This window comes from Prionailurus viverrinus, chromosome B2, assembly GCF_022837055.1.
Source record: "Prionailurus viverrinus isolate Anna chromosome B2, UM_Priviv_1.0, whole genome shotgun sequence".
Lineage (NCBI taxonomy): Eukaryota > Metazoa > Chordata > Mammalia > Carnivora > Felidae > Prionailurus > Prionailurus viverrinus.
Window position 1 is genome coordinate 80163990 of NC_062565.1, and position 25816 is coordinate 80189805.

Here is a 25816-nt window from a genome sequence, read left to right on the forward strand (position 1 = left end):
GAGCATGAACGGGGGAGGGGCAGAGCGAGAGGGAGACACAGAATCGGAAACAGGCTCCAGGCTCTGAGCCATCAGCCCAGAGCCTGACGCGGGGCTCGAACTCCCGCACCGCGGGATCGTGACCTGGCTGAAGTCGGACGCCCAACCGACTGTGCCACCCAGGCGCCCCTACTTGCTTTTAAATGATAAATGTTGGGGCACTTGGCTGACTCAGTCAGTACAGCCTGCAACTCTTGGTCTCAGGGTTGAGAATTCAAGCCCCATGTGTGGTATGGAGTTTACCTAAGGTAAAAAACTAGGGGCGCCTGGGTGGCTCAGTCAGTTAAGCATCCGACTTGGTTTCAGCTCAGGTCACGATCTCATGGTTCGTGAGTTCAAGCCTTGTGCTGTGCTCTGTGCTGACAGTGTGAAGCCTGCTTGGGATTCTCTTTCTCTGCCCGTCCCCTGTTTGTGCTCATGCTCGCTGTCTCTCTCTCAAAATAAATAAACTTAAAGCCATATTATTCATATAATTGATTCATAAAATATAATTCTTTTAAGTTCTGTTGTTTAAAAATGAATGTGTCACTAGTCTCAGAAACTGAAAAATGCCAGTGCAAATTGTATGTGATAAGTGATACATGATTATAGCATTAAAGTTTCTTTAAAAAGGATTTTCAGGGCACCTGGGTGGCTCAGTTGGTTAAGCATCTGCCCCTTGATTTCATCTCAGGTCATGATCTTACGGTTCTCGGGGTCAAGCCCCGAGTTCGGCTCTGTGCTGACAGCACGGAGCCTGCTTGGGATTCTCAGTTTCCCTCTCTCTCTGCCCCTCCCCCTGCTTGTGTGCTCCCTCTGTCTCTCAAAAATAAACTTAGAAAAAAAAAAGGTACTAAAAAATTTTTTTTTCAACTTTAATACAAAATAATTCATGTAATAACTAAAATGCAATGGAACAGGTTTTTAGATTCTTACTGATGGCTGAAGAACAAGTGCCTCAGAGAAAAAAATTACAAGTGTCTTCATATGAGAAAAATTTAGGCTGTCTTTCAAAATAGAGTCCAATCCTTTTTTCCAATGATTGAAAAGTAAGATTAGCTTTGGTTAGTTCAGTGGATCAAAGTATTAAATCACCTTAAAAAATAAACCTCAGAGATATAAAATAGAAAGAAATGTAAGGTCAGAGTCTTAAATAGACAAGAATCTTGTTTAGGTCAAATACTAAGTAGACATTGCCCCCCTGAGAACAATAAATTACTTTAGAGAGCTTGAATTTTATCTATTTGTGATGTCCTTAATGTCTGATGAAATATTTTGTTTAGCTCAAGAGAATGAAAAGCAGTTCAAAAACTTCATGTTTTCCCCTTTGAGCTTAATTTATTCAAGGAATACCAAACGTAAATCTAAGCATTACTGCCTGTAAATGATATGGACTCAGGATTAATGATCACTTCCTCCATACTCTGTCATCTGACCTGACACACATTCCTCACAAGCAGATCATGTATTGTGGTAGGAGAACCATACCTCCCAAGTCACAAAACCCACTTACGTCGGTTGTGTGTTAAGAAAGAAAAAAAATTTATCTATCTATCTATCTACATTTAAAGAGCTTATGATAGAAAATCCCTGGCAGAAAGAGATTGCAACCATCTCCAATCAGATTTTACTCCATGTTCCCCAGCCTCCGATGTTGCCATTTTGTCAAGAGCATGCTATGAAGGCGCGCACGTGAGTTACGTCTTTCCACAGTGTCAGCTTGATTCAATCATAAAGCAAAGCTAATCATAATTATAAAGCAGATTCAGAATCAAAACTCAATGACATTTCACCATGTGATTAACTTGGTTTCTTTCACAGCACACAGAGCAGAGCATGACAAAGGCACACAACAAACAAGAGAGGAGGAAATGATCCCAACACAAAGTCAGTTTGTGGGCATACAGTTGAGATAAGGCCTTGGTCCAGTTCAGGTCAGCTCTTGGCACCTACTTATGTTCAAGCGGTGAAGGGGCTCATTTTTGTTCAGGTATCAATTGGCCAGGGCCTTCTGCGACTGCCTTCTTTAAGTGGTCAGACCAGAGGGGTCATGTCTGAAGAGCAGGACAGTTTGTTGCAAACCCCTCCCCACTTTTAAAGGAATTTAATGGGTCTTGGGCCCTGCAGACCTCCTCTGCTTCTGCTTGTTAACAGTTTTGGGGTGTCAGTTGTTGCTTGTCCTGGCAATATCTTGTAGCTGCAATACCCTTTACTGTTTGTGTTATTGCTTGACACAGACCCCTGCTTGACATGAATAACTCCATCTTGCTGTCTATGCTCTTCTACCCTCTGTCACTTACTGAGTTCTCCTGGCCTAAATATGATTTCTTTTCTCTATTGATCCAAGACTGGCCAAAAATGAATTTAGGAAATCAAAGGGGAAAAGAATTAACAAAAGTTTAGACCTGAATTAATTCACAAAGCACAGATTTCTTATTCTAAGATGACAACATAATTTCAGGAACAAAACTTTTCTGTCCTCACCTTGATTTGTCACAACCATATTTATTATCTTTTTTAAAAAATATTGATTTTGGGGGCACCTCGGTGGCTCAGTTGGTTAAGCGTCCGACTTCAGCTCAGGTCATGATCTCACGGGTCTGTGGGTTCAAGCCCTGAGTCAGGCTCTGTGCTAACATCTCAGAGCCTGGAGTTTGCTTCAGATTCCGTGTCTCCCTCTCTCTCTGCCCCTCCCCGCCTCACACTCTGTCTGTCTCTGAAAAATGAGTAAACCTTAAAAAAAAATTGTTTTTTTAAATATTTATTTTGAGAGAGCACACGTGCAAGGTAGGGAGGAGCAGAGAGAAGGAGAGAGAATCCCAAGCAGGCCGGAAGCTGACAATGCAGAGCCCAATGTGGGGCTCAGTCTCACCACCGCGAGATTGTGACCTGAGCCGAAATCAAGAGTTGATGCTCCACAGCCAGAGCCACCCAGGTGCCCCTGAAATGGAATTCTGATATGGGTGGGGAGATACTTGAATTAGGTATCCTGGGAATTCAGAATGGGGTAGGTGCATCATTCAGATGACGATGAGCACTGTAATTTTAAAGACAATAACTCTGGAGCTGAATGTCATGTATATGCTGAGGATAATCTTAATAGCAAAGACAGCAATCACCCAGAAAAGTGAGAAAGCTACTGTACTGCCTAAAAAGAAAAGCTGTCTGACATCTTTCCTGTTTTCAGCAGGTTCAGCTGTACTTATGTTGACTTTTTATCTGTGAGATTCTTCGGTATTCTTCTATTTCTTTCTTAAGCTAGTATGAGTGCATTCCATATTACCCATATTATCAAATACCACTGAGGTACAGTTTAATCCCATTTGTGATTTTTAAAGCCATAGAAAGCTAGGAGCCTAGAATCACACTACTATAACATAATGAACAATATTGATCTCAAATCAACATCCATTCCAGACATTTATTGTTAATGTAAGGAAATAGTCCAGAGTAGGACCAGAATAGATGTCTAAAAGTATTCACCACAGTATTTTATCCAATATTAGGGGAAAGATTGCCTTGTATATTTAAAATATACAATGATTTTAATGGCTGCAAAATATAAAGAGTTTTTAGTAGCAAAATGGTGATGCTATGTCCTGGAAAAGAACCCAAATCGATTTATATGTAAAATTGATGGCAACTATATAAAGATGTATAGGATTATGAGTTTTTTCTGCTTTTTATAACTTGAACTTTACAATATTCCCCTCTCCCTCTGCCCCTCCCCCCAAGGAAAAGGGAGGAAATTCACCTCCCAAATCTGCATTTAGATCCCAAGTAACTTGAGATTCATACTCCCTTAGAATTAAAAAAAAAAATTTTTAAGTCAGCTGAGGTTTGTGGTGGAGAAATATTTTTTTTAAAGATTCCAGGACAAACATTTCTTCCCATTTTGTAAAGGCATTTGTGTTCTTTAAGCTGGGTTTGGTGTTGGAGGGCTGTAGACTTTAGGGGCAGGGGTACTTGACCAACTTGTTTAGGATCAACAAATCAGCCAGAACTCCTAACACAGTGCTTAGCACGCATAGTAAGCACTCAATATTGAGTTGTTGAATGTCTGAATGCAGCTCTTCTGTCACTTCCTGTGAATGATAATAAAAGATGTGTGGTTATGTGATCCTAGTTCAATGCATTGATAACTTGAGTGTACATATGAATTGTGGAGGCCACTTTTAGGCAAAGGCTTGAGCAATGGGAACCTGAGCAAGGTAAAAGGGCCCACAGTGAACACAGAGCTGAATACAAACAGGCTCATTAAGTGACCCACCTCGAAATAGCCGTTGGCCCTAATGGGCTACTTACAGCCAGACACAGTTTCCAAGATTGCCAAAAAAGAAAATTCCATATGTCCCCTTACTCTATGTAACTGTGCCCCTCACCACTGCCTCCTGGCAGACAGTCTCTCCTTTGCTGTCCTGCCTGCTGCTCCCTTGCAGTGTATTCAGTAAACTTCTCTTTTGTTCTCCCTGGGCTAATTCTTTCACTTCTATCACCATCCGGGCTGCTGGGTTGCCCAACCGAAATCACCTTGGGGATCATGTTAGAATACAGGTTCTAATTGAGTAGGTGTAAGGCAGGTACTGAGATCCTTTCTTTCCGAACATGTCCTAGGTGATGCCACTACTGCTCTGGAGATATTTGAGTTGCAAGAATCAAATTGTATTTTTATCCTAAGTAAAAATAGATGCAGCGGGACACGTGGGTGGCTAGTTGGCTCCGACTTCGGCTCAGGTGATGATCTCGCGGTTGGTGAGTTAGAGCCCCACGTTGGGCTCTGTGCTGACAGCACAGAGCCTGGAGCCTGCTTCGGATTCTGTGTCTCCCTCTCTGCCCCTCCCCTAGCTCACTCACTTTTTAAAAAATAAACATAAAAAAAAAAAAATAGATGCAGTGAATACCCCAGAGTAGAAGACCAACTTGAGGAATGCTGATGTGGAGGACAAAGGCAAAAAAGAAAAAAACAAAAACAAAAACTTACAACTTACAGCCCATTGACAAGTACTTGAGACAGCCAGAGTGATCTTCCTCTAGAAGCTCAACTCCCTTGTTGTTCATACTTTGCTAGAGGCAAAAGGCAACCTTAGCTTGACATTAGCCGGACCTCCAGGATCCTGTAAGTCTTCAACATGCAAAAATCCCTTTGGAAACTTACTTTACCTCTACCCCCTCCCCCCAATATAATTTGTTAGCAATCATCCTCTGAACATATGGTCCACTGATATACATCTGAAGGGTCTCATGACTAAGGTTTTACTAGACAGTAAATGACCCCTCAAGGTCCTGGAAACCTTGTTTCCAAATTCCTTAGAGACTTACCCTATCCCTAACCCCCTCCCAACTTTGAAGTATATAATCAGTCACTCCACAACCCCAGTGCAACTCTTTCTGCCCAAGTGTCCTGTCCCCATGCTGTAATAAAACCACGTTTTTTTTTGCATCGAAGATGTCCCAAGAATTTTTTCTTGACCATTCGCTCCTGAACCCCAACATTTCACCTGAATGCCATGGTAGTTAAATTGTATTATGGGACAGTATTACCAAGTGGAAAAATAGTTGTAAAGCTGTACCGTTGTTACAGCAAGTACTCGGCGCCCAGGAAGAGACAAGCCACACACACTCCGGGAATTAGAAAAGACTGTTGTGCACTGGTGCTGGCCCAGCGGAGTCACCTCCAAAGGCTGAGTCCCGAACCTTGGCATCGGCCTCCTTTTATGGCTGGGATGGTAGGGGGTTGAGAGACAAGAGAAAAAGGGGAGGGGGCCCTTATCATTGGTGCCATCTGGGCAGTTGGTGGACACAGGAGGCAAACAAGATTACAGAAATTGAAAGTATGCGAGGGGAATATCCATCCGCAGGCATCTGGCTGGCCCCTTTTAGCTTGTTTTACTAGCTTTTCTTCTCACCTCGAATCTTCAGTTTTTAGGTAAATCACCGGACATATTTTGAGTATAATTATGCTGTATTTCATAGCTAAAGGCAATTTTGCAAAAATTGTTAACTATCTGAAATGGCAAAGCCAGTAACTATGCAGCCAGGTTCATATTAACTTGTAGTCATGGTATTTTGGGGAGAAGCCAGAACTCTAAAATTGATTTTCAAATAAGGATAGTTGTGTGCAGATGTACAACATGAGAAAACGGTGCCAATTTTGGGTGAAGATTGAGAAATTTTCAGAGATCATTTTTTTCTTCTCTCCTCATGCTTGAACTATTTTTCTAGGCATATCATTAAATTGGGCAATACTAAAGTTGATTGCTTTCCAATAGAAGGTCTAAGAGAAAGAAACCTACTGGAAAATTACAAGTGGAATCTTGTTAAAACATGGCTGAATGAGATTTAAAACTTGGCCTTTGTGTAAAAGAAATCCTGCTGTTGTGGCCAGTAAATTTCCCAAAGCAATTTCCATGTCTCTTTATTTAATCCTTATCAAATAACTCCATTGACCACTCACCCTACAAAAATTTCCACTTCTTTGGAATCCATCATTTTTAGGGACAATGTTTTAGAATTACATTCACCTAAATTCTATGTTGCAGCAACAAAAAAATTAAGATTATATTTATATTTGTTGCCCGAACCTGTTTTCTTGCTCCAGTGGTTTTTCCCCAGTGTTAATGCTACTCTTAGAAATGTCAGGGGGGTGTCTGGGTGGTTCAGTCGGTTGAGCATCTGACTCTTGATTTTGGCTCAGCCCATGATCCTAGGGTCATGGGATTGAGCCCTGCGTTGGACTCTTCACTGAGTGTGGAGTCTGCTTGGGATTCTCTCTCTTTCTTTCCCTCTCCCCATCTCATGCTCTCTCTAAAATTAAAAGAGGAAAGAAAGAAAGAGAGAAAGAAAGAAAGGAAGGAAGGAAGGAAAAGAAAAAGAAACAAAAAGAAAAGAGAAAAGAAAAAAAAGAAAAGGAAAGAAGGGACATCAGGGCACCAGTGTGCATGAGCTCAGAGAAAAAGGCCATGCTAGGACACAGCAAAAAGTCGCCATCTGCAAGCCAAAGAGGGAGACTTCAGGAAAAACCCAACCCGCCAACACCTTGATTTTGGACGTCCAGCCTCCAGAACTAAGAGAAAATAAATTTTTGTTGTTTAAGCCACCTGTTGTGGTGGCCTGAGCAGCTAACACAGCATCATATATGAGTTTCCCAAGCAAAGTAGGTGGAAAATCAGATCATGTGGCCTGGAAACCTTGCAAGATGACTCAGAGTGGCCCTGGTCATGAGGAAGAAGTGAGTGACAAAGATGTTTGTGAAGAGTTTGATTGAAATTGTTTCAGAAAATAAGCATGAAAAAAAACCAATGTTTAAATTTTTTTTAATGTTTATTTATTTTGAGAGAGACCGAGCATGAGAGGGGGAGCAGGGAGAAGGAGAGGAAGAGAATCCCAAGAAGGTTCCACGCTCATCACAGAACCAGATGCAGGGCTGAATCTCACCACCATGAGATCATGACCTGAGCTGAAATCAAGAGTCAAGACACTTAACTGACTGAGCCATCCAGGCGCCCACCCCAAAATTTTTTTAAATACTAAAAGCTAATGTTTAGCTATTTCATTTATATCCCTTTAAGTATCTTGAGTTTGCCAAAAAAAACCTTTGTTTTCGTGAGTTTTCATTGGGGGAAATGGAAGATTACCTTGTAAGTAGAATTTGTCCAAATATGGTTTCATTTTCAGATTAGAATGAAGTATAGCTCTAATATGAAGAAATATGTAGTATGGATGCTCAGTCCAATTAATTTTGGAAATACAATGACATTATTGTGTATAGAATTTACTTTATTAAAGTGAATTTTAAACAAATGCTGTTCGGATAAGTTTGGTGGGTGTTGATCCTGTAGATACCTAGTCTGAGTAACTTATTTGTTTAAATAATACATCAAATTAGAACCCTCTCCTTTATCCCATGCTCTGGCAAGAGGTGGCCATTGTTTACTGGTTCATAGAAAATGCTGGTATTCATTGAGGTCAAATGGAGATGTCCAGTGATGTCTTCCCATTTCTTTTTCTTTCTGGTGTTCTTTTTTTCTTCAGAATCTATGTGGGCATTTCTCATCCTAACGAGTTATAGGTTGTCTCAAATTATGCATTTTCTTGAAATGTTTATGTAGAAAAAAATCTGTCTATTCCTGAGTTCCTCAGTGAAGATATCACACTACTGAGAAAGGACTTCACTTTGAACTGGGACATGCTCCAAGGTGGAGATACACGAAGCAGTGATTATGAAACAGGAACACTTAACAGAAATTTTCTAGGCTAGTTATTTCTATGACAGAACTGACAAAATGCATGCATAGACCCTCTTCTTTAAAATTTCCCTACCAGAGAGATTCCCCGCCAAATCAGAAGCCATTGTATCAATTTAAAGAGCTTTGCTTCAGAGAGGTGAAACCTCATGAACCATGAGACACAAACAAAAATAGAAATACTATTATTGCCTTGCATTAAAATAAACATGCATTTCAATAAATATTGAAAAATAGGTAATAGGTTATAAAGTGAAGCATCAATTTTGGCCAAAGCAGGGATTTAGGTGCATGTATGTTCCATGCAGGTGATCTTTAGGTGCTTCCCAATTCCACCTAGTCCCAGAGAATATAGTGATGTGCACATAAAGGGCATCATTCATGTGAATAAGCACCTAGGGTCTAAAAGAGGTTGACTACAGGGTGCCCACAATGCTGGCAGTGTGCTTTTCCAGGGAATCCCGGTAACAACTATCCCCAGTTGCTACAGGTGTCCAATTCCTGCAGCACCGTGTATAATTCTGTGGACACAATAGATGGTTATTAAGTGCAGATTAAACCAGTAAGTGTCTTGTCAATGTCGTTTTGGAAAGCTGGAGAAGAGTGGGTAGTGGGAACTTTAATTTCATCATAACCTTAAATTACTCTCATCGTACAGGTATTTCTGTGGTACATACAGAAGAATGTGAAATGTATAGAGTTACAGGCGTTTATGAGAAAATAGACCAGTATATTAAATTGAATAAAATATATGCTGCTGGAAAAATTATCCTGGAGTATTTATCAATGGCATGTGTGTCGATCCTCATGCTCACATAGCTGCTTCTCTGACTTTTCCTCTGGGGGGAGCTCCTCTCTGAGGCCAAGGTCAGCTGCACCATCATCTTGTCCGGCTTCTCTCCATTCTCCGGCGTGTAGTTGCCCAGGTCGTTAACCTCCCCGTCACTGTAGCTGCCATCCAGCATGACCCCGCGTGGCTGGGGTATTCCACAGGTGCAGGGAAGCTGCGAACACAGCAAACACACACTGGGATGCCAGCTCAGCTTCATCTCTCGGAAGCCCTTCACAGGAAACTGCAATAGTGGACGGGGTTGCCGTTTCTAGTTTCTTTTATTCCCAGTTAGGGGCAGGGCATGGGAAAATAATGGTGGTGACACTGTAGTCGTTCTAAAAGAGCAGGTATCCGTTTTTGTTTGAAGTCTACAAAGCAACTCCTAGGAAACATCACGTTGCATCAGAGACCGATGAGAATGTTCATGATCAGATAATTGCCCTGTTCTCCATGAGATCATAAACGGATGTAAGCCCTGATAAAAATGTTTTCTGGTAATGTTATGTGTGTGTGATGTGATGAGGTGGGGATTGAAAGGTGTAGCATTGTGGAGAAACTTCACTCTTATTTAGTTCTGGTTTTCTGGAGGAGATAACCATGGGACCGCGGACAGGGGGAAGAAAGGAAAGCCAGGCGAGAGGGAAGATGATCGGGAAAATGACGGGAGATGCACAAGATCACATATGAAAGGAAAGTTCCCAGAATGGAGGATGTACTTCCCTGGAAGGTTTTTTATCACACCTCTGTGTTCACAAATAATTGTTTCACAGTGTTGAATTGTCATCGATTTTTAGCACTAAACACTGAACACCACCAAGATTAAAGGGCCTATGTCTTAGTTAACTTGGCTTAGCTCCTGGTGTATGGTAGGTGCTAAATAAATTTTTGAGTGACTGAAATATGTAGCCCAGGGTAAAATTAGCACTGTGTTAACATATTATTTTGTTTGATCTCCACACCAATCGGTGGAGAAGGTTGAGGATGGGATGTCACTACCCACTTCTACAGAGAAGGTCTGACCTTCTCACAGTCCATAGCCGGACCAGACTCTATCCCTGAGCACTTTCTTTACTTATGGTAAGGTCACCTTCTCCCGGAGCTTCCGCTCCTTCCGCTCCTGCACCGTGGTCAGGTAGTTGACAGCTGCATACTCCAGCACCGAGAGGAACACGAACACAAAGCTGACCCAGAGGTAGATGTCCACCGCCTTGATGTAGGACACGCGGGGCATGGAGGCGTTCACGCCCGTGATGATGGTGGACATGGTCAGCACGGTGGTGATACCTGCACACAGAGCGAGAAAAAAGCCCGTGTTTGTCTTTCACCAAACACACTGGGTGGCTTCACGCCTCTGTTCTTTGTTCTTTCTGCTCCTTGGGCCTAGAATATCTCCATCCCTGCCTCTCTGTCCCTGCCCCCTACTCATCTTTCAAGATGTAGCTTTTATGAAGCTTCTCTTACTCCTCCACTGCCCCCTGCTCACCCTTTCCTCACTCCATATACGAACATATTCATTAGAGCAAACGTATCACTTTGTCCTTCTGTAGAGCGCCCGCCCCAGACATTTGGGCAGCAAGATGTGAATTTCCATTCAATTGTTTAAAACAGAGTTTATATATATGAGCAGGTACACATGTGTTTCTTGTAACTCTTTCTCCAAAAGGGAAACAAGAGCACAAGTTATATTTTAGTATTTGTGTCCTTGTTGCTGGTCTTGCAGTCCTGGGCCTGTATAATCAGCCATCAGGGCAATTATGGCACCCACCCCCGTGCTGGACCCGGCTGCCCGTTCAGCAATGTTGACCTGAGGACTCAGAGGTCAATTTTGCCAAGAATGATGTTAACCTCATTTAATGGGGATTAGATTTTGAAAACTAGAATGTTTGTTTATTTAGCACAGTAACTATTCAAGCGATAGAGCAACTGTTAAAGGACAGGGCATTTGTCAATGGTATTTGCCTGGGATTTCAAATTAAGCTCAGAATGTTTGCTTGGCAAACACCAAGTCACAGGGGACTGGGGTCACCTTAAGGGCCAACTCCACTGTCACTAATATCTGAGGGGAGGGGTCACCCTCTCCCTTGAAGCCTCTGAATCATCTGAACAATGGGGGTGTGTGTGACTGAGTGGGTGAAATATTTAAAAATGGGGAAGAGAGTTGATAGCAAGTACCTATCCATGAAATGCTTACACAATAGGGATTTTCAGACCTGAGTATGTATAAGAATTACCAGGAGACTGTTCAAAATGTAGGTTCCTAGTCCTTTCCCAGAGATTCTGATGCTATACATGTGGAAGGGACCCAGGATTCTTCATTGTTTGTTTTGTTTTGTTTTAAAAATTTTTTTTAAATGTTTATTTATTTTTGAGAGAGAGAGAGAGAGAGAGCGAGTGCAAGTGGAGGAGGGGCAGAGAGAAAGGGAGACACAGAAACCGAAGCAGGCTCCAGGCTCTGAGCTGTCAGCACAGAGCCCTATGATAACGATAACACGGGGACTCAAACCCACCAACTGTGAGGTCATGACCCGAGCCGAAGTCGGACATTTAACAGACTGAGTCACCCAGGTGCCCCAGGATTCTTCACTGTTAACAGATCCCCCCAGGGATTCCGTTGCAAAGATCCCTTGGGCCACCTTTTGAGAAGCCCTGTTAGAGAACATGATTTCTTATGCAGGTGAGCAGAGAAAGCACCCACACACCGGGACCACTGACCCCAGAACATGGTTCTAAGAAGACTGAAGGTGGGTTATTTACATTAGTACTTGTGGGGACCTGGAAACAGTTCTTTTGCCACATAGGTTCTTAAGAATGGCATTTTACTTGTGAATCAATAACCCGGTTTTCCCAAGTTACAATGCTAACAGGGGTTTACAATCAATTTGAAATGAATTGTTTTTATCTGGAAGAAATGGCTTGTATTTTCAGATGCCTGGAACGTGCACTTGAGATGTTCCTTACCTAAAGGGACTCTGGCGGGCACAGCTCTGCGGTCGATCCAGAAGGACACCCAGGACAGCATGACCATCAGGGTGGCAGGAAAGTAAGTTTGGAGCAAGAAGAAGAAGATGTGGCGTCGCAAAGTGAAGTTAATGTACAGACGGTTGTACCAGCCTGGGGGACACAGGAGGAAAAGATAGCACACACCATAGCCACTCAGCAACTTCACACAACACATTTTATCTGGGGAATCGTAAATGCCTTAGACACTTCCCTGGAACCTTGCTATACCTTTATAAATTGGGAGGGAGAAAAAAAACATGGAATAGAGTGATTATATGATAACCTGAACCACATGGGTGAGTCCCTCTCAAGAAATCCTTGGCCCCTGTCTTCTACATAAATGGAGCCCCTTGAGACGGCCATTTAAGGCTTATTACTCATCCTTTGGGACAGAGCCCAGCAAAGTCACTGTCACTTGATTACTTGGAAATGCAGACTCTCAGCCCCACACCAGATCTATTGAATCAGAATCTCTTTTCAACAATACTCCCCACATGATTTATACGCACAATAAAGCTTGGGAAACATTTATTTAAACAAGCCCCTTTGGATTTCTTTATAGAGGAAAATGTTTCAAAGTTAAAATACCCAGCTAACCATAACATTACATTTCAGAACAGTGAAAGGTCACAGGCTCAGCTGTGCTTTAGCTCTCCCCTCGTGTTCTCTACAAGGAAAAAATATGAATGGAGGAGTTCTAACGAACAGGAGAAAGAGGAAGGAAAAGGAGAAGGCAGGATAAATGGGAGACGACGAGGACTGAAAATAAAATGGAGACTTGGCGACATTAACTTGAAAACTTGGTATCCTAGACAATTATAATGCAATAGTGATCATTGTAAAACAGTCCCAGAAAGCGAGTGTAGAGGTGCTATGGACTGAATGGGTCCCCGCCAGATTTGTATGTTGAAACCTAATCCTCTGTGTGATGGTATTTGGAGGTGGGGCCTTTGGAGGTGATTACATCATTAGTGGGATTAGTGCCCTTATAAAAGAGACCCCAGATCATTCCCTTGTGCCTTCCCCCATATGAGGACACAGGGAGAAGGTGGCTGTCTGTAAACTAGGAAGTTTATAGACATCAGACACTGAATCCTCCAGCATCTTGATCTTGGACTTCCCAGCCTCTAGAACTGTGAGAAGTAAATCTCTGTTGTTTAGAAGCCACCCAGTCTATGGAATTTTGTTATAGCAGCCCGAGCAGACTAAGACAAGAGGAAATGTTAGAATGCTAAGGTGAAGTGGAGATCCCCTGAAAAATCAAGACTCCTGAGTGATGTATACAGAAGATGAGATGTGCCGCATTGCCATGTGTTGGAAATAAAACAGTGCCTCTGTTGCAGATTATAAAGACTTAAAAGGTTGCACTTCTTTGTGCAGTCATGCGATGTTTTTGGCAATAGAAGCTTCATAAAGATTTGAACAAGATCATCCTGAAAGATGATTAGTCAAGACAGAGACAAAGGTTGGAGAAAGCTGTTCCCCTCAGCTGCCCAGAGGAAGACCACAGAGCAAGCCCTCAGGCAACCAGAGGGGGTGAGGCCACCCCGACCTGAGCACTGAGGCTCACAAGGTCTTAAGGAGGACCTATGCAAGCAGTATGGTTAAGAGAGGACTGTTTGGGGGGTGGGGATGGGGCGGAAAAAAAGAGAGAGAGAGAGAATTGGTTGAATGGAGCAGAGAGAATGGAAATCAACAGACCTAAAATTGAACTGTTTGTTGTCTATAAAGGAAGGGGCCCTGGAGATCCTATCAGGGGTGAGATGCCAGCTGCTAAACTGGCAAAGTAATTGGCTCGAACAAACCTCCTCCCATAGCTTCTGTTTGAGTGTTTACTAATATTTCCTAGGTTATCACTTCCAATACTTTGGTGGTATCTGAAAATCACCTTCCCCAGTGTTTGCCATGCTGATTTAGGGATTTCCACCTTTGGCTTCAAATCCAAGCACACAAGCTCTGCTCGCTTGACAACCAAGCCCCCACTCCCTGCCCACCACCCCACCCCTACCTGTGCTGCTATAGAAGGCCAGCTTAGTGGTGGTGTGGAATTCTTGGATGAGGAACTGTGAGAGTGAGATCCGCTCATCTGTCTTCAAGGAGTCGTTGCCTTTTTTCCAGTACAGCATGAGGTCATCCTCTGTATAGGCATCTGAAAGGATGGGAGACAGCATCAGGCACGGCCGGCGGCCGTGGGAGGACAGGCCTGCCTGTGGGGCTCCGTGGCAGCAGCTCCAGACCTCCCACACGGACGACTGGGATTGTAGTAAGAGAGTCTGAATAAACAAACCACGGTCTAAACAAAGCAAAACAAAATCCACATTAATTCTCCCCAGTCTTCCAGAAGTCATCAGAGCAAAGCTGTCAAGCCTAAATGCTCATAATGCCTGCAAAAGTGCTCACTTCACAATTCAGCCTGCCATTTATTAGGTTAAAACAAATGAAGTTGTGGGGCGCCTGGATGGCTCAGGCGGGTAAGCATCAGACTTCGGCTCCCCTCCTCTCTCTCTCTCTGTCTCTCAGACGAATATTAAAAGAAAAAATGAAGTTGTTATGCTTGTAGATCAGAAATGGATAAATGGCTGCAGTATCGCATACGGTTCAGCCTTACAAGCCCAGGCTAATTTTGCCCTTTCTTTCCTCCTTTCAAAGTGTAGGAATGCATCCATTGATGGTGAACCTATTGCAATACTCTCAGGTAATAAGGGGTGCATTCTAGCAGGAAAGGAGCCACAAAGTGATGGCAGCAGGACACAAGTCCCTTTTCTGCAGGCCTCCTCTTGCTCTTCCTACCCAGGGAAAAATCCAAGTGATTCTCCATAAGGATCACTCCCTCTGGTGATCCCACTTTAGGTGAGCCCACATCTTACTCCGGTTGAACAAACCTACCTGCGGCCTGGACAGAGCTGAGGTAAAACCTCACAGTTGCCGGTCCAGTCTGCTCATGTGTTAGACAGTTCTTGCCGGAGCTCCCTGACGCCCTATTTCATTCCTCTATTTTCTTCTATTTCTTACCCTTGACCTGCGTGATAGTTGGTGTCATGTATCCCCTCCACTTGGTTAGGCTACAGTACCGTTATTCAATCAAACACAAATCTAGGTGTTGCTCGGAAGATGCTTTGTGGGTGTGACACCTACCACCAGTTCACTTTAAGTAAAGGAGATGATCCAGGATAATCTGAGTTGGCCTGATCCAATCAACAGAAAAGCCTTAAGATCAGACCTGAGGTTTCCCCAAGAAGAAGAAATTCTGCCCTTCCTGCCTCCACGGGCAGGATCAGGTCCCACCCGAGGGTTCCCAGCCACCCTTCCTGACAGCCTGTCCTGCATGTGTCAGACTTGCCAAGCCAACCCCCAGGCTCGAGTAAGCCAATTCCTTGACACTAAATATCTCTTACTATGTATCTCTGATATTCTGCTTCTCTGTGGTACCCTGACTGATGCAACCTGGAAAAAGCTACATTCCTGACGGAGCCGCCTGGGTGTGGTAGGGAAAACAAGGTTCTGGAGTCAGTGAGTTTAGTCCGTCTTAGCACTATGTCCTCAGGCAAGTTACACCCCTCCTACCCGTAACAGAGATAATAGTAACCTTCTCACAGGATCTGGTGAGGATTACATGACAGCAGGTGGCAAGTCACTGTGCAGTGAGTAGTGATTTCCTTGGTCCTAGGATTTATTATTCCCTTTTCCCACATTCAGTGCCCTATGGAGCTGTCTATCTGGCCCCTGCTATGTGGGGGGGTCAACATCCCTGTCCTCCTCAGCCCCAGATGACTGGAGCCAGGGCACCCCTGAACCATTGCCACAGTGCAGGTAGGCTTACAAAGGTGTCCTGGGCCAAAGAGATTCCTCACTTAGGCTTGGCCACCAGCCAGGAAGGGCCAGTGGGCAGGTGTTCGGTTGGAGCAGAGCAGCTGGAGTTATGGGGGAGTCCAGACTGCACCCACCAGAGGAAGCGTTTGGGCAAAGACTGAGAAACAGAGCAGTTGTGTAGAGAGCTGGAAATGCAAGCGGTTAGTCCTTGATGCTGCCTCAGCCTTGCCCTTCCTGAGGCCTGGCTTTGAACCTGTCCAGGACTTTGTGTGCAAGTGTCCCGATGCCCCTCAGTTGTGCCTGAGAGTCTCAAGCACGACGTGCGCTCGCCTGGGCAGTTCCCTCCGACGATTGTTGCCAAACTTGTTTTTGTCAAGAAATCTTTTCTTCCACAGAAATCTCATTCAGAGGAACAATTAAACAGGTCAAAAATGAGCTCTCGGGATGGACGGTGTGTAGAAACAGCTACAGAAGGAGATCCGCATTTGCTGAGCCCTCTACCGCCCTCCCCAGCTCAGGTTCCATAGAACCAAGTTTAAAACCATTATGGGAACAGAAGGTTTTAGTTTCAAACTTATGCCTGATTTTCAAAACGACTCTGGACTTAGGTTTAATATCTTAAAAAGTCATTTGAGGAGCATGTGGGTAGCTCAGTCAGTTGGGCACCCGACTCTCGATTTTGGCTCAAGTCCTGATCTCACAATTCGTGAGATTAAGCCCTGAGTCGGGCTCTGCACTTCTCTCTCCTTCTCTCTCTGCCCCTCCCCCACTCACATTTCCTCTCTCTCTCTCTCTCTCTCTCTCACACACACACACACACACACGTACAATAAACAAATAAACTTTTAAAAATATACATAAATAATTGAAAAATCACTTGAAAAGCACAGCCAGGAAGGAGGAGCACATGCTGTTTGTGCTACTGACAGTTCTCGGTGTTTGCGATTACTCGCAGTTTGTGTGCCTATGTCCAGGACAGTCTACTCACAACTTTCAATTTCAAGTGAGCACGTTTGCGTGTCCAGGGGAAATCGGCTGAAGTCCATGTTGCACATTGCAGTCACTGTTACCCTGCAAGCCAAAAGACAAAATCCAAATTTTCAGAGGCTGCAAAATACAAGTGCAAAATGATCAAACAGAAAAGGCCTCTGTTTCCTTCCCATGTAACTGCCTCCTTATAATTGATAAGCAAGGTGTCAAGACTTAGGTAAGTAGCCTGCGTATAATAAAGTCATTGGAGTACTCTGGTTTTTATGTTTAACTCCAGCGTCAGGGTGAGGCCAACAGGGTGTCTATCTCTGTAAATTCTATCACATTGAAGCATATTAACAAAGCAATGGCCTCTATCAATATAAACCTGTGAAATAAAAATTCATGTGATATTGTTTCCTAAAAGAAATCATAGGAGCATATATTATTCTCTTGTTGATAAATTCCATTTTTTCTGTTCATTTGTCGATTTTATCAATATCCAATATTTGTATACAATGTATCAGGAATAATATTAATGAGGGGCACCTGCGTGGCTCATTTGGTTAAGCGTCTGACTCTTGATTTGGGCTCAGGTAATGATCTCATGGTTCATGGGTTCAAGCCTCGCATCAGACTCTTCCCTGACAACGCGGAGCCTGCTTGGGATTCTCTCTCTCTCTCTCTCTCTCAATCTCTCTCTCTGCCCCTGCCCTGCTTGCGTGCTCTCTCTCTCTCTCTCTCAAAATAAATAGAAAAAAACATTTTCTAAAAAAAAGAAGCAGCAGCTAGCTATTCAAAGCCAAAAAAGCAAAACTGCAGGTGTGAGTGGTCAAATGATTTGCCTTTCTGCCCAGGCTTCAGGTGTAAAAGGACCTACAGGAAGAGGCACAGCCTGAGGGCTGGGAGGGCCTTACCGGAGACTGTAGAGCACTTTCCCATCGGGCTGGACCCGCAACATGACATTGTCCGTGGTGGTGTCGTGGATGAAGGAGCGCTTGGAGTGCACGAAAAACATGTCGGGGACCCAGATCTTCTTCACCAGACGGCCGTCAAACGTCATGCTGAGGTTGTTGGTGCTCGGAAAGGACAGCCTTTCGTCCTTCCAGTAGTGCCTCAGGTAGAGGGTCATCGTGAAGTCCTGGAGGGGAAGGGCAGAGAGGAGAACCCCACACACTGAACCCACTGGGTGTCAGCAGGACACTGTGCACCCCATGGAGCCGTCAGCGGCTGAGAATGCAACAGCAGAGTAGAGGTCTTGCTTCCAGTCCCCGGGGTTTGCTACAGTAGGAGGGGACTGCAGGGGAGGGACACAGCAAGACACCGCTAGCAGAACCCGTGTCCCTGAGACCCACCCCATCCCCTGCCAAGTGCCTCCACACTGACAAGGTGCTACTGTCAGCGCTTGTGACCCTCAACATACTGGGGCGAGTGGGGGGCTGGGCAGTACCAGCTAAGCACCCCAGCTCCTTGGCCCCTCAGCTGGGATAACCGTGAGGCGTGTTCTCTGTTGACTCCTGGAGTACCTCCAGTGGGACGGAGATTCCCAGTAGTAACTGGCTTGAGGCTCAGGTCTATGTGCTTCCTCCCCACCCTCATCTCACCTCCCCCCACTCTCTTCTCGATTTTCCTGGGATCACCTCTCAACTTGTGCTAGAATGCTTCTCTCAAGTCTGCTTTTTGGAGAACCCAAACTAAGCTAAGGCTGTAAGAAGTCCTGTAAGTCGAGGAGTTGTAGAACATTCTATTTTTCCACCTAAACTCATTAAAAAGGAAAAAAAGGGACACTTTTCAGCAATTCATCTGCATTTCCGCAGCCAGATATAGGATCTACAGTTGTGGGATATCTGGCAGCTTCAACCGCAGACCCTACGGTTTATGTTTGAGAGCCTTTGCCCAGAGAACCATCCCGATGGCAAAAGGCACGGGAGGGAGATCGGCTTTGTCACCTGGCTCTGCTTCGTTCCAATTGGGTGGTTTTTGGCAAGTGTCTTAACCTTCCTGAGCCACCTATAAAATGAGTGTGGGCATTCCCGTAGCCAGAGAGTTGTGAGACCCAGTGAATTCGGGTGTGTGGACCTCCTGGCCCAGCATAGGCCCTGTGTGAATCCACCTGCTACAGCCCTAGAAAAAGAAGCACTTTACCATGTCGACCTCTGAGATGCTGTCCAAGCTCTCCACCTGCACATCCACACCCACAGGAATGGCTGGACCTGCAAATGGGGCATGGAAAGAGCATTTATTCTTTCTATTTGAATTTTCACTATAGAAAAGACAGGCATAGGAGCATTTCCCCCCCTGGAGCCCCAGTTTCCTCAGTTTCCTGTCAGACTTGAAGGTTTGGTGTCCCCACATTTCAAGCTCAAATGAAGCCAGAAATCAAAGGGTTGGATCATAGGCTGCCTCCCTGGAATATTCCAACAAAGTTTAAAAAAAAAGAAGTTTTGGGGCATATGGGTGGCTCAGTTGGTTAAGCGTCTAACTTCAGCTAGAGTCATGATCTTGTGGTTTGTGAGTTTGAACCCCATATTGGGCTCTACGCTGACAGTGCAGAGCCTGCTTGGGATTCTCTCTCCCTCTCCCTCATTCTCTCCCCCGCCCCCACTTGTGCTCTCTTTCTCTCTCTCTCTCTCAAAAATAAGTAAATATTTTTTTTAAAGTTTTCTTTATCTGAATCATTCAGGTGATTCTGAGATGATGAGGTTAATATAAAGCTTTCTTCTTTGGTTGCACATACTTATCTAAAGATACAATGAAGACCTAGCTCAAAGCTGAGTCTAATCTAAGGAGTTACTCCTTAGCATGGGGTTATCCACTTTATTTTTTATATTTGCCTCCTGATTTTGCAGCCTCTTGTGTCACGGAAGCCAGTGTCTCTGTCTGGCCATGAGAAAGGCTCTACCTGGTTAATAGGCACCCAGAACCAAAGCCACATTCAGGTCATTGGCCAAGCCCACACATCTGTACCTTTGCCACAGGATGGGGTAGCTTCCAAGGGCAACATGATGCAATAGGGTGGCCTTTGGCATTTCTAAGCCATGAAATCTTACTCTCCATAAAGAGAAGGAGAAGTAGATTGCTGCCCCTTTTCCTCCCTGCTTTCAGGCATGGGGGGCAGGCATGGGGCAGACTCAGATTATCATGGATTGAGGTAGGTTTGGATCTAACAGCAGCAGGTTACAGATTAAATAAAGACTCCCTTCTAGAATCTGTTTATTCTTTGGGTCGAGGTGGCTAGAAGAAATAAAAACATGGGGACGGTTTCTAAAATAAATTTTTTATTGCAGGAAGAAACCCATGTAGATGAAAACCCTATTTGACACTGAGCAGGCTGAAATCTGGCAGCTGCAGGCTAAGCTTCAAAGTGCCATGACATCCCTCTGCTCTAGATCATTATTTTCTCAAGCTATTTTCATTTAATTAAATCCAGCAGACCACACTCTGCCCTCAGATACACACCCCTCGTTCCATCTGCCAGCTCCCGGATGAGAATGAATTTAGTCCAAGGTTGCGGTTTCAGAGTATTTTCAGGAGGCAGCTTTGGGATGTAGCAGCCCCATCTTCCCCTTGTCCTTCCTGCAGCCAGCTGCTGGCCTCACTGATCCCAAGCCTTCCTTATCAGGAGTAGTGGCCTGAGGACTGCTCAGCTAGCCTACCCTCGCCGTCGGCCAACAGGCACCTTCTGAGAATGTGTTTAGCAGGGCCCACGGTGGGGCTGGGCAGGGGTGATGCTCAGAAGACACTGTGGGTTCCATCTTGGCCACCAAGCACGACAGAGATGGACCTGACCAGGGGAGAGCAAAGCTGCGTGGTCCCTTGCTTCAGTTTATACCCAGGCATAGGTGAACAGACCCGAAAAGAGAAGACAACCACGGCGAGTTGTGGCTCATACCTCCAAAGCCAGGCCTCATGCTGAAATCGTGGTCGTCTATCCTCAGAAGCTGCTCTGATTTTGTCAGTGGCGACTTGGTGATATCGGGACTTCGTTTCAGAATTGGACTGCCAAGAGGGGAGAAATGGGTTGAGCACATATTCCAATCAAAGCAGATAAAAAAATTTCTTGCATTCAGATGTGATCCTGACAGGTTCGATGGGATGTATGATTTCTTCTTTTAAGCTATTGGATATCTTCTTTCCCTCTCTCCAGCTTTCTAGAGAAATGAACTGACCCAGAAGGTCCAAGACAGTAGTTTAGAATCATAACTGAGGAGCTTTAAAAACACCAATGCCTAGGCCCCACCTCAGAATTTTGGATTTGGGTGCTCTGGGAATGGGGCCTGGCAATTAGTATTCTTAAAAGCTTCCCAGATGATTTTAATGTGTAGCTAATGCTGATAACTGCTGGTCCTGGCCTTACTAAGAAGTCTATCCCCCTCCAAAGCACCATGGCCATTCCAGGAGGGTTTGAGCTAGAGGGGAGAGGAAGTGGGTGTGGGCAGAGCTTGGTACCCTTGGCTTCTGTTGGCCCATTCTGTGGAAAGAGGATGGATTTGCCCTTGTAAAGTCCACCATCCTTATTCCATCAGAGGCAGCTTCTTGTTCTGCTGCTGGATTACACCTAGGGCCATTTTTATTTATTTTTATGTTTTCTAAATAGGTAATGCATTTACGAGGTTGGACAATTTTAGAAACGGAAATGCAGTGAAAAGTTTCCCTCCCATCTCTGCCTCTACCACATTTCTCCCATCCCCAGGTATCTCTCTGAATGATTTCTTGTTTCTTTGCAAGGTTTCTTGTAGGTACAAGTAAATACAAATATATGTCCTTAGTTCTCCCCTTTTTATTTTTTTTATTAAAAAAAATTTTTTTTTAACGTTTATTTTTGAGATAGAGAGAGACAGAGCATGAACGGGGGAGGGTCAGAGAGAGGGAGACACAGAATCTGAAACAGGCTCCAGGCTCTGAGCTGTCAGCACAGAGCCCGATGCGGGGCTCAAACTCACAGACCGCGAGATCATGACCTGAGCTGAAGTCGGCCACTTAAGCGACTGAGCCACCCAGGCGCCCCAGTTCTCCCCTTTTTAAATTTTTTTTTTAACATTTTATTTATTTTTGAGACAGAGAGAGACAGAGCATGAACGGGGGAGGGGCAGAGAGAGAGGGAGACACAGAATCGGAAGCAGGCTCCAGGCTCTGAGCCATCGGCCCAGAGCCCGACGCGGGGCTCGAACTCACGGACTTGAGATCGTGACCTGAGCTGAAGTCGGCCGCTTAACCGATTGAGCCACCCAGGCGCCCCAGTTCTCCCCTTTTTAAAACCCAAAGTTAACATATAAACTCTCCTACTTTTTCTTTTTTTCTTTATTTAACTATTCTTTGGATTTTTTTCCATATCTAATTATCCCAAGCCTCTTGTTCTGTTTTGTACTACATAGCATCCATTACATGGATGCACTGTAATTCACATTGGTAGATATTTGAATTGTTTCTAGTTTTCTGCTATTATAGGCAATGCTTCAATGTCCTTGAATAGTCTTCACCCAGCCATCAACACCATCTCTGGAATCCACAGAAATAACTGACTACCTTCCCTGCTCCTCCTTATGCTAACACCAGTCATGTGTTCTCTTCAGGGTGCCATCACACACACCTTTCCCCTGGATGCAGTGGTTCCCAAACTGTGGCATGCATCAGTATCTCTTGGAGGGCTTATTCAAACCTAGGTTCCTGAAACTCCCTTTTCTTCTGATGTTTCTGATTCAGTACGTCTGGGCTGAGGCTCAAGAATTTGCACCTCTAAGAAGCTCCCGGATGCCCCTGATGTCCCTCATCTGGAGACAACACTTTAAGAGCCACTGCCCTGGCTCATCTTATTCTCAATATATGTGGTTTCCTCCTTTTTAACTATGTCCACCTTTAAGTCCTTTGCCATCTTCTTTCCTGAAGAAACCTTCATCATTGTGGGGAGAAAAAATGTGGCGGGGAGACAGAAAAACAGGGCTCTGACCTTCACTCTGACGCTGTCTGCGTGGTGCCTTTAGGCAACTTGTTTCCTGAGACTCAGTTTCCTTAACTGATAGAAGGTAAGCTCAGTGACCTGACAAGGGGTGTGAGGAATAAATGAGATAATGTGCGTGCAAGTACTCTTCAAACTCTAAAAGGTACACAAATGGAAGAAGTCACTGTCGTTACTGAGCTGGTAAGGAAGTTTCCTTCCAAAGTAAGGGAATTAATGTGCTCACAGCAAAGGAAACACTTCGGGGAAAGAATTTGAACTAGTGAACCAGGACCAAGCTATGCTGCTTATGGATGTAAGGGAGGAAGAAGCTAGGGACTTCGAGAGGAGGAAAGCTGGTCCCTGTCGCCTCCCTCATCCTCTCTCTCACCCAGCTGAAGCCAGGAGCCCCGCCATTTTTCCTTTCCAGTTTTCCTTTCCTCTGGTCCCCCACCTTCTGCCTCCAGCAAATGGACCAGGGGTGGGGACTGCTTCTGAAAATCACCACAGGTGACGTGTGAGGAAGAGACATCTTTAGAATGGTGTGCATGTGTTGATGGCCATGCTTGCCTAGTCTGCCGGCATCTTTGTGTGCTTCTGTCTCTGTGTACGATGAACATTAAAAACAAAGGCATGCTAGAGACAGTCTAGGTACTCAAATCAACAAAGTACTCCTCACCCTTCAGATCTACTGCCAATATTGTCAGAATTAAATATGAACGAAAAAAACAAAACTATGACGCTTCACTGCATTAATTTAGCCTTTTGCTGAGCATTTTCCCAGTACTCACAGGAGCAGGGATTTGGAGGATTAATTACTTAGACTGGTCTGAGGAGACCTGACTTAAAAACCTCTCCCCCCTCGGTTTACCAGAAGGTAAACCTCTCCCCCTTGGGCAGATCAGAAATTGATGCCACTCTTTACTTGAATCTACCACGAAACCGTTACTACAGAGAGTAACACATTGCCAGGTGGACTGTATCACTTGGGCATCCTTGGCGTCTGGCTTGTGGATTCAGCCACATGGGCACTGGCAGGAGATGACAGAGCAGGGCATTTGTTCCTCAATCTCTTCCTGCTTCAATGCCAGGGACTAGCAATGTCTGTGTTGCTCTGTAATTACAGATAATCACAGTATCTTCAATAATTTCCAATTATACTATTTCCCCTCCAGGCCTGTGGGTAGTCATGGCTTCCTTCTGTTCCTAGTCCTGGTTGGTTCTCTGAACCTTGGCCACAGCTCTGCGAGTAGTCCCTTTGTTCAATTATTGTTTAAGCCCTTTTGGGTGCACTGCTGTTTTCTGCCAGGACTCGAATGATGCACACACATCGGGACTGATGCATAGGGATTATGTCATCTGTAGCAAAGTGGAACAGAGGCAGGAGCTCAGCAGGAGTGGGTCCCAAGAGTGGGTCCCAGGCATAGGGAAAAGCTAAGATTGGAGGGAGGGCTGCTCCTTGGGCTACAGGCCATCACAAGTGATGGTCGGCAGGGACAGGATGAGACCACAGGCCACCAAAGGCAGAGTCTTATCTTTAGCACCTTGTACAGTGCTGGGTTCCTGTGGGCTCTCAACGCATGTTAATTGAAGGAAGGAAATGGCCCCCTAGATGGGCATCTGAAAAAGGAAGCAGGAGGAACTGAAAGAAGGGCTCAGAATGGAAATTGAGCTCGACCCAGTTCTTTCTTTGGCTTTGGGCCAGCCTGAAACAGAACTGGGCTCTGAGACGCCACTGCCTTTCCCATCGTGAAGCCTAGATTCTAGCCTAGAAAAGACTGATAAACAAGATTCTTAAAGTCTTTTGCATTGATGTTTAATATTTTTAAATAACATTTTTTCCCTTATGTGCCCATGTTTTAAAAATTATAAAATAAAGGAGAAAATAAAAACCATTCAAAAATAATCTCTGCCAGGGCGCCTGGGTGGCTTATCAGTTAAGTATTGGACTCCTGATTTTGAGAGGTCATGGTCAGGTCATGATCCCACAGTTTCATGAGTTCGAGCCCCACATTGGGTTCTGTGTCGACAGCGTGGAACCTACTTGAAACTCTCCCTCTCTCTCTGCCCTTCCACTGCTTACACTCTCTCTTTTTCTCAAAAATGAATAATAAACAAATAAAAGAAAGAAATAATCTTTGCCATCTGTATATACCCTCATCCTTTGAAAGGAGAAAGAAAGAAAAAGAGGAGATACTGTAACTTGCTTTTAAACTCAAGTTGCAATATATCATGAAATCTTCTACATGGCATTGGCATCTTTTTACCAGCCAGAAGTATGATTATTCATTTTTTTAAAAGTAGGCTCCACATCCAATGTGGGGCTTGAATTCACAATCTCCAGATCAACAGTCACACACTCTACTGACTGAGCCAGCCAGGCACCCCTGATTATTAATCTTGAAATGAAGTATGACACACAGAAAATAATAGGAATAACCAACAGTGCTTGAGTACTCACTATCTGTCAGGTACTATGCTAACTTACATTACATGTATTATCTAGGGTTAGTCCTCATAACCTTGAGGTAGGCTTTATCATTATTCCCATTTTATACATGAGGAAACTAAGACACAGAGGGTCTGAGTAACTTGCTAAAGTGATGGATCCAGGAGTCAAATCCAGAGGGTCTGGCTCCAAGGGTTGGAAATAAGGTCAATACAGTGTCTTGTTGGAAGATTTGGCTCTGATTGCCTGGAATTTGGGTTAGATGTAAAAGGTCTAAGCTTATCTTTCCCTCACATAAGAGCTAGCATGGACTCAGTGCAAAATTGATGCCCACACATTTATTGAATGAGCCTCTGGGAAGTTATGGAGAAAGCACAGACATGTCCCAAGTTATGATGATATAGGATAACATTTGAAACAGCTTTGGGGGCAGTAAAGTTTTGGGCTGTACATTTTTTGAACACCCATGTTCATCCTATCCTTTTGGACAGAATGAAAAGTTCTGACCTAGGGTACATCCTGACATTTCCTTCTTATAGTTCCTAGTCAGCTCGTGTGTG

General features: G+C 44.4%; 1 protein-coding gene across 4 annotated transcripts in view; it reads right to left on the reverse strand.

Annotated features, from left to right (window-relative positions):
* Nucleotides 1–8551: 8551 nt before the first annotated feature.
* GABRR1 (gamma-aminobutyric acid type A receptor subunit rho1) overlaps nt 8552–25816 on the reverse strand; it is a 37311-nt gene continuing 20046 nt past the window's right edge. For all 4 annotated transcript variants that reach the window (XM_047859223.1, XM_047859226.1, XM_047859225.1 and 1 more), the window contains 8 exons: nt 20765–20871; nt 19018–19085; nt 17790–18013; nt 16892–16974; nt 14102–14242; nt 12052–12204; nt 10181–10377; nt 8552–9265 (listed from right to left, as the gene is read on the reverse strand). In XM_047859223.1, the coding sequence (XP_047715179.1) occupies nt 8972–9265; nt 10181–10377; nt 12052–12204; nt 14102–14242; nt 16892–16974; nt 17790–18013; nt 19018–19085; nt 20765–20871 (1267 nt within the window). In that variant the 3' untranslated portion in view covers nt 8552–8971. The remainder of the gene's footprint in view (nt 9266–10180; nt 10378–12051; nt 12205–14101; nt 14243–16891; nt 16975–17789; nt 18014–19017; nt 19086–20764; nt 20872–25816) is intronic.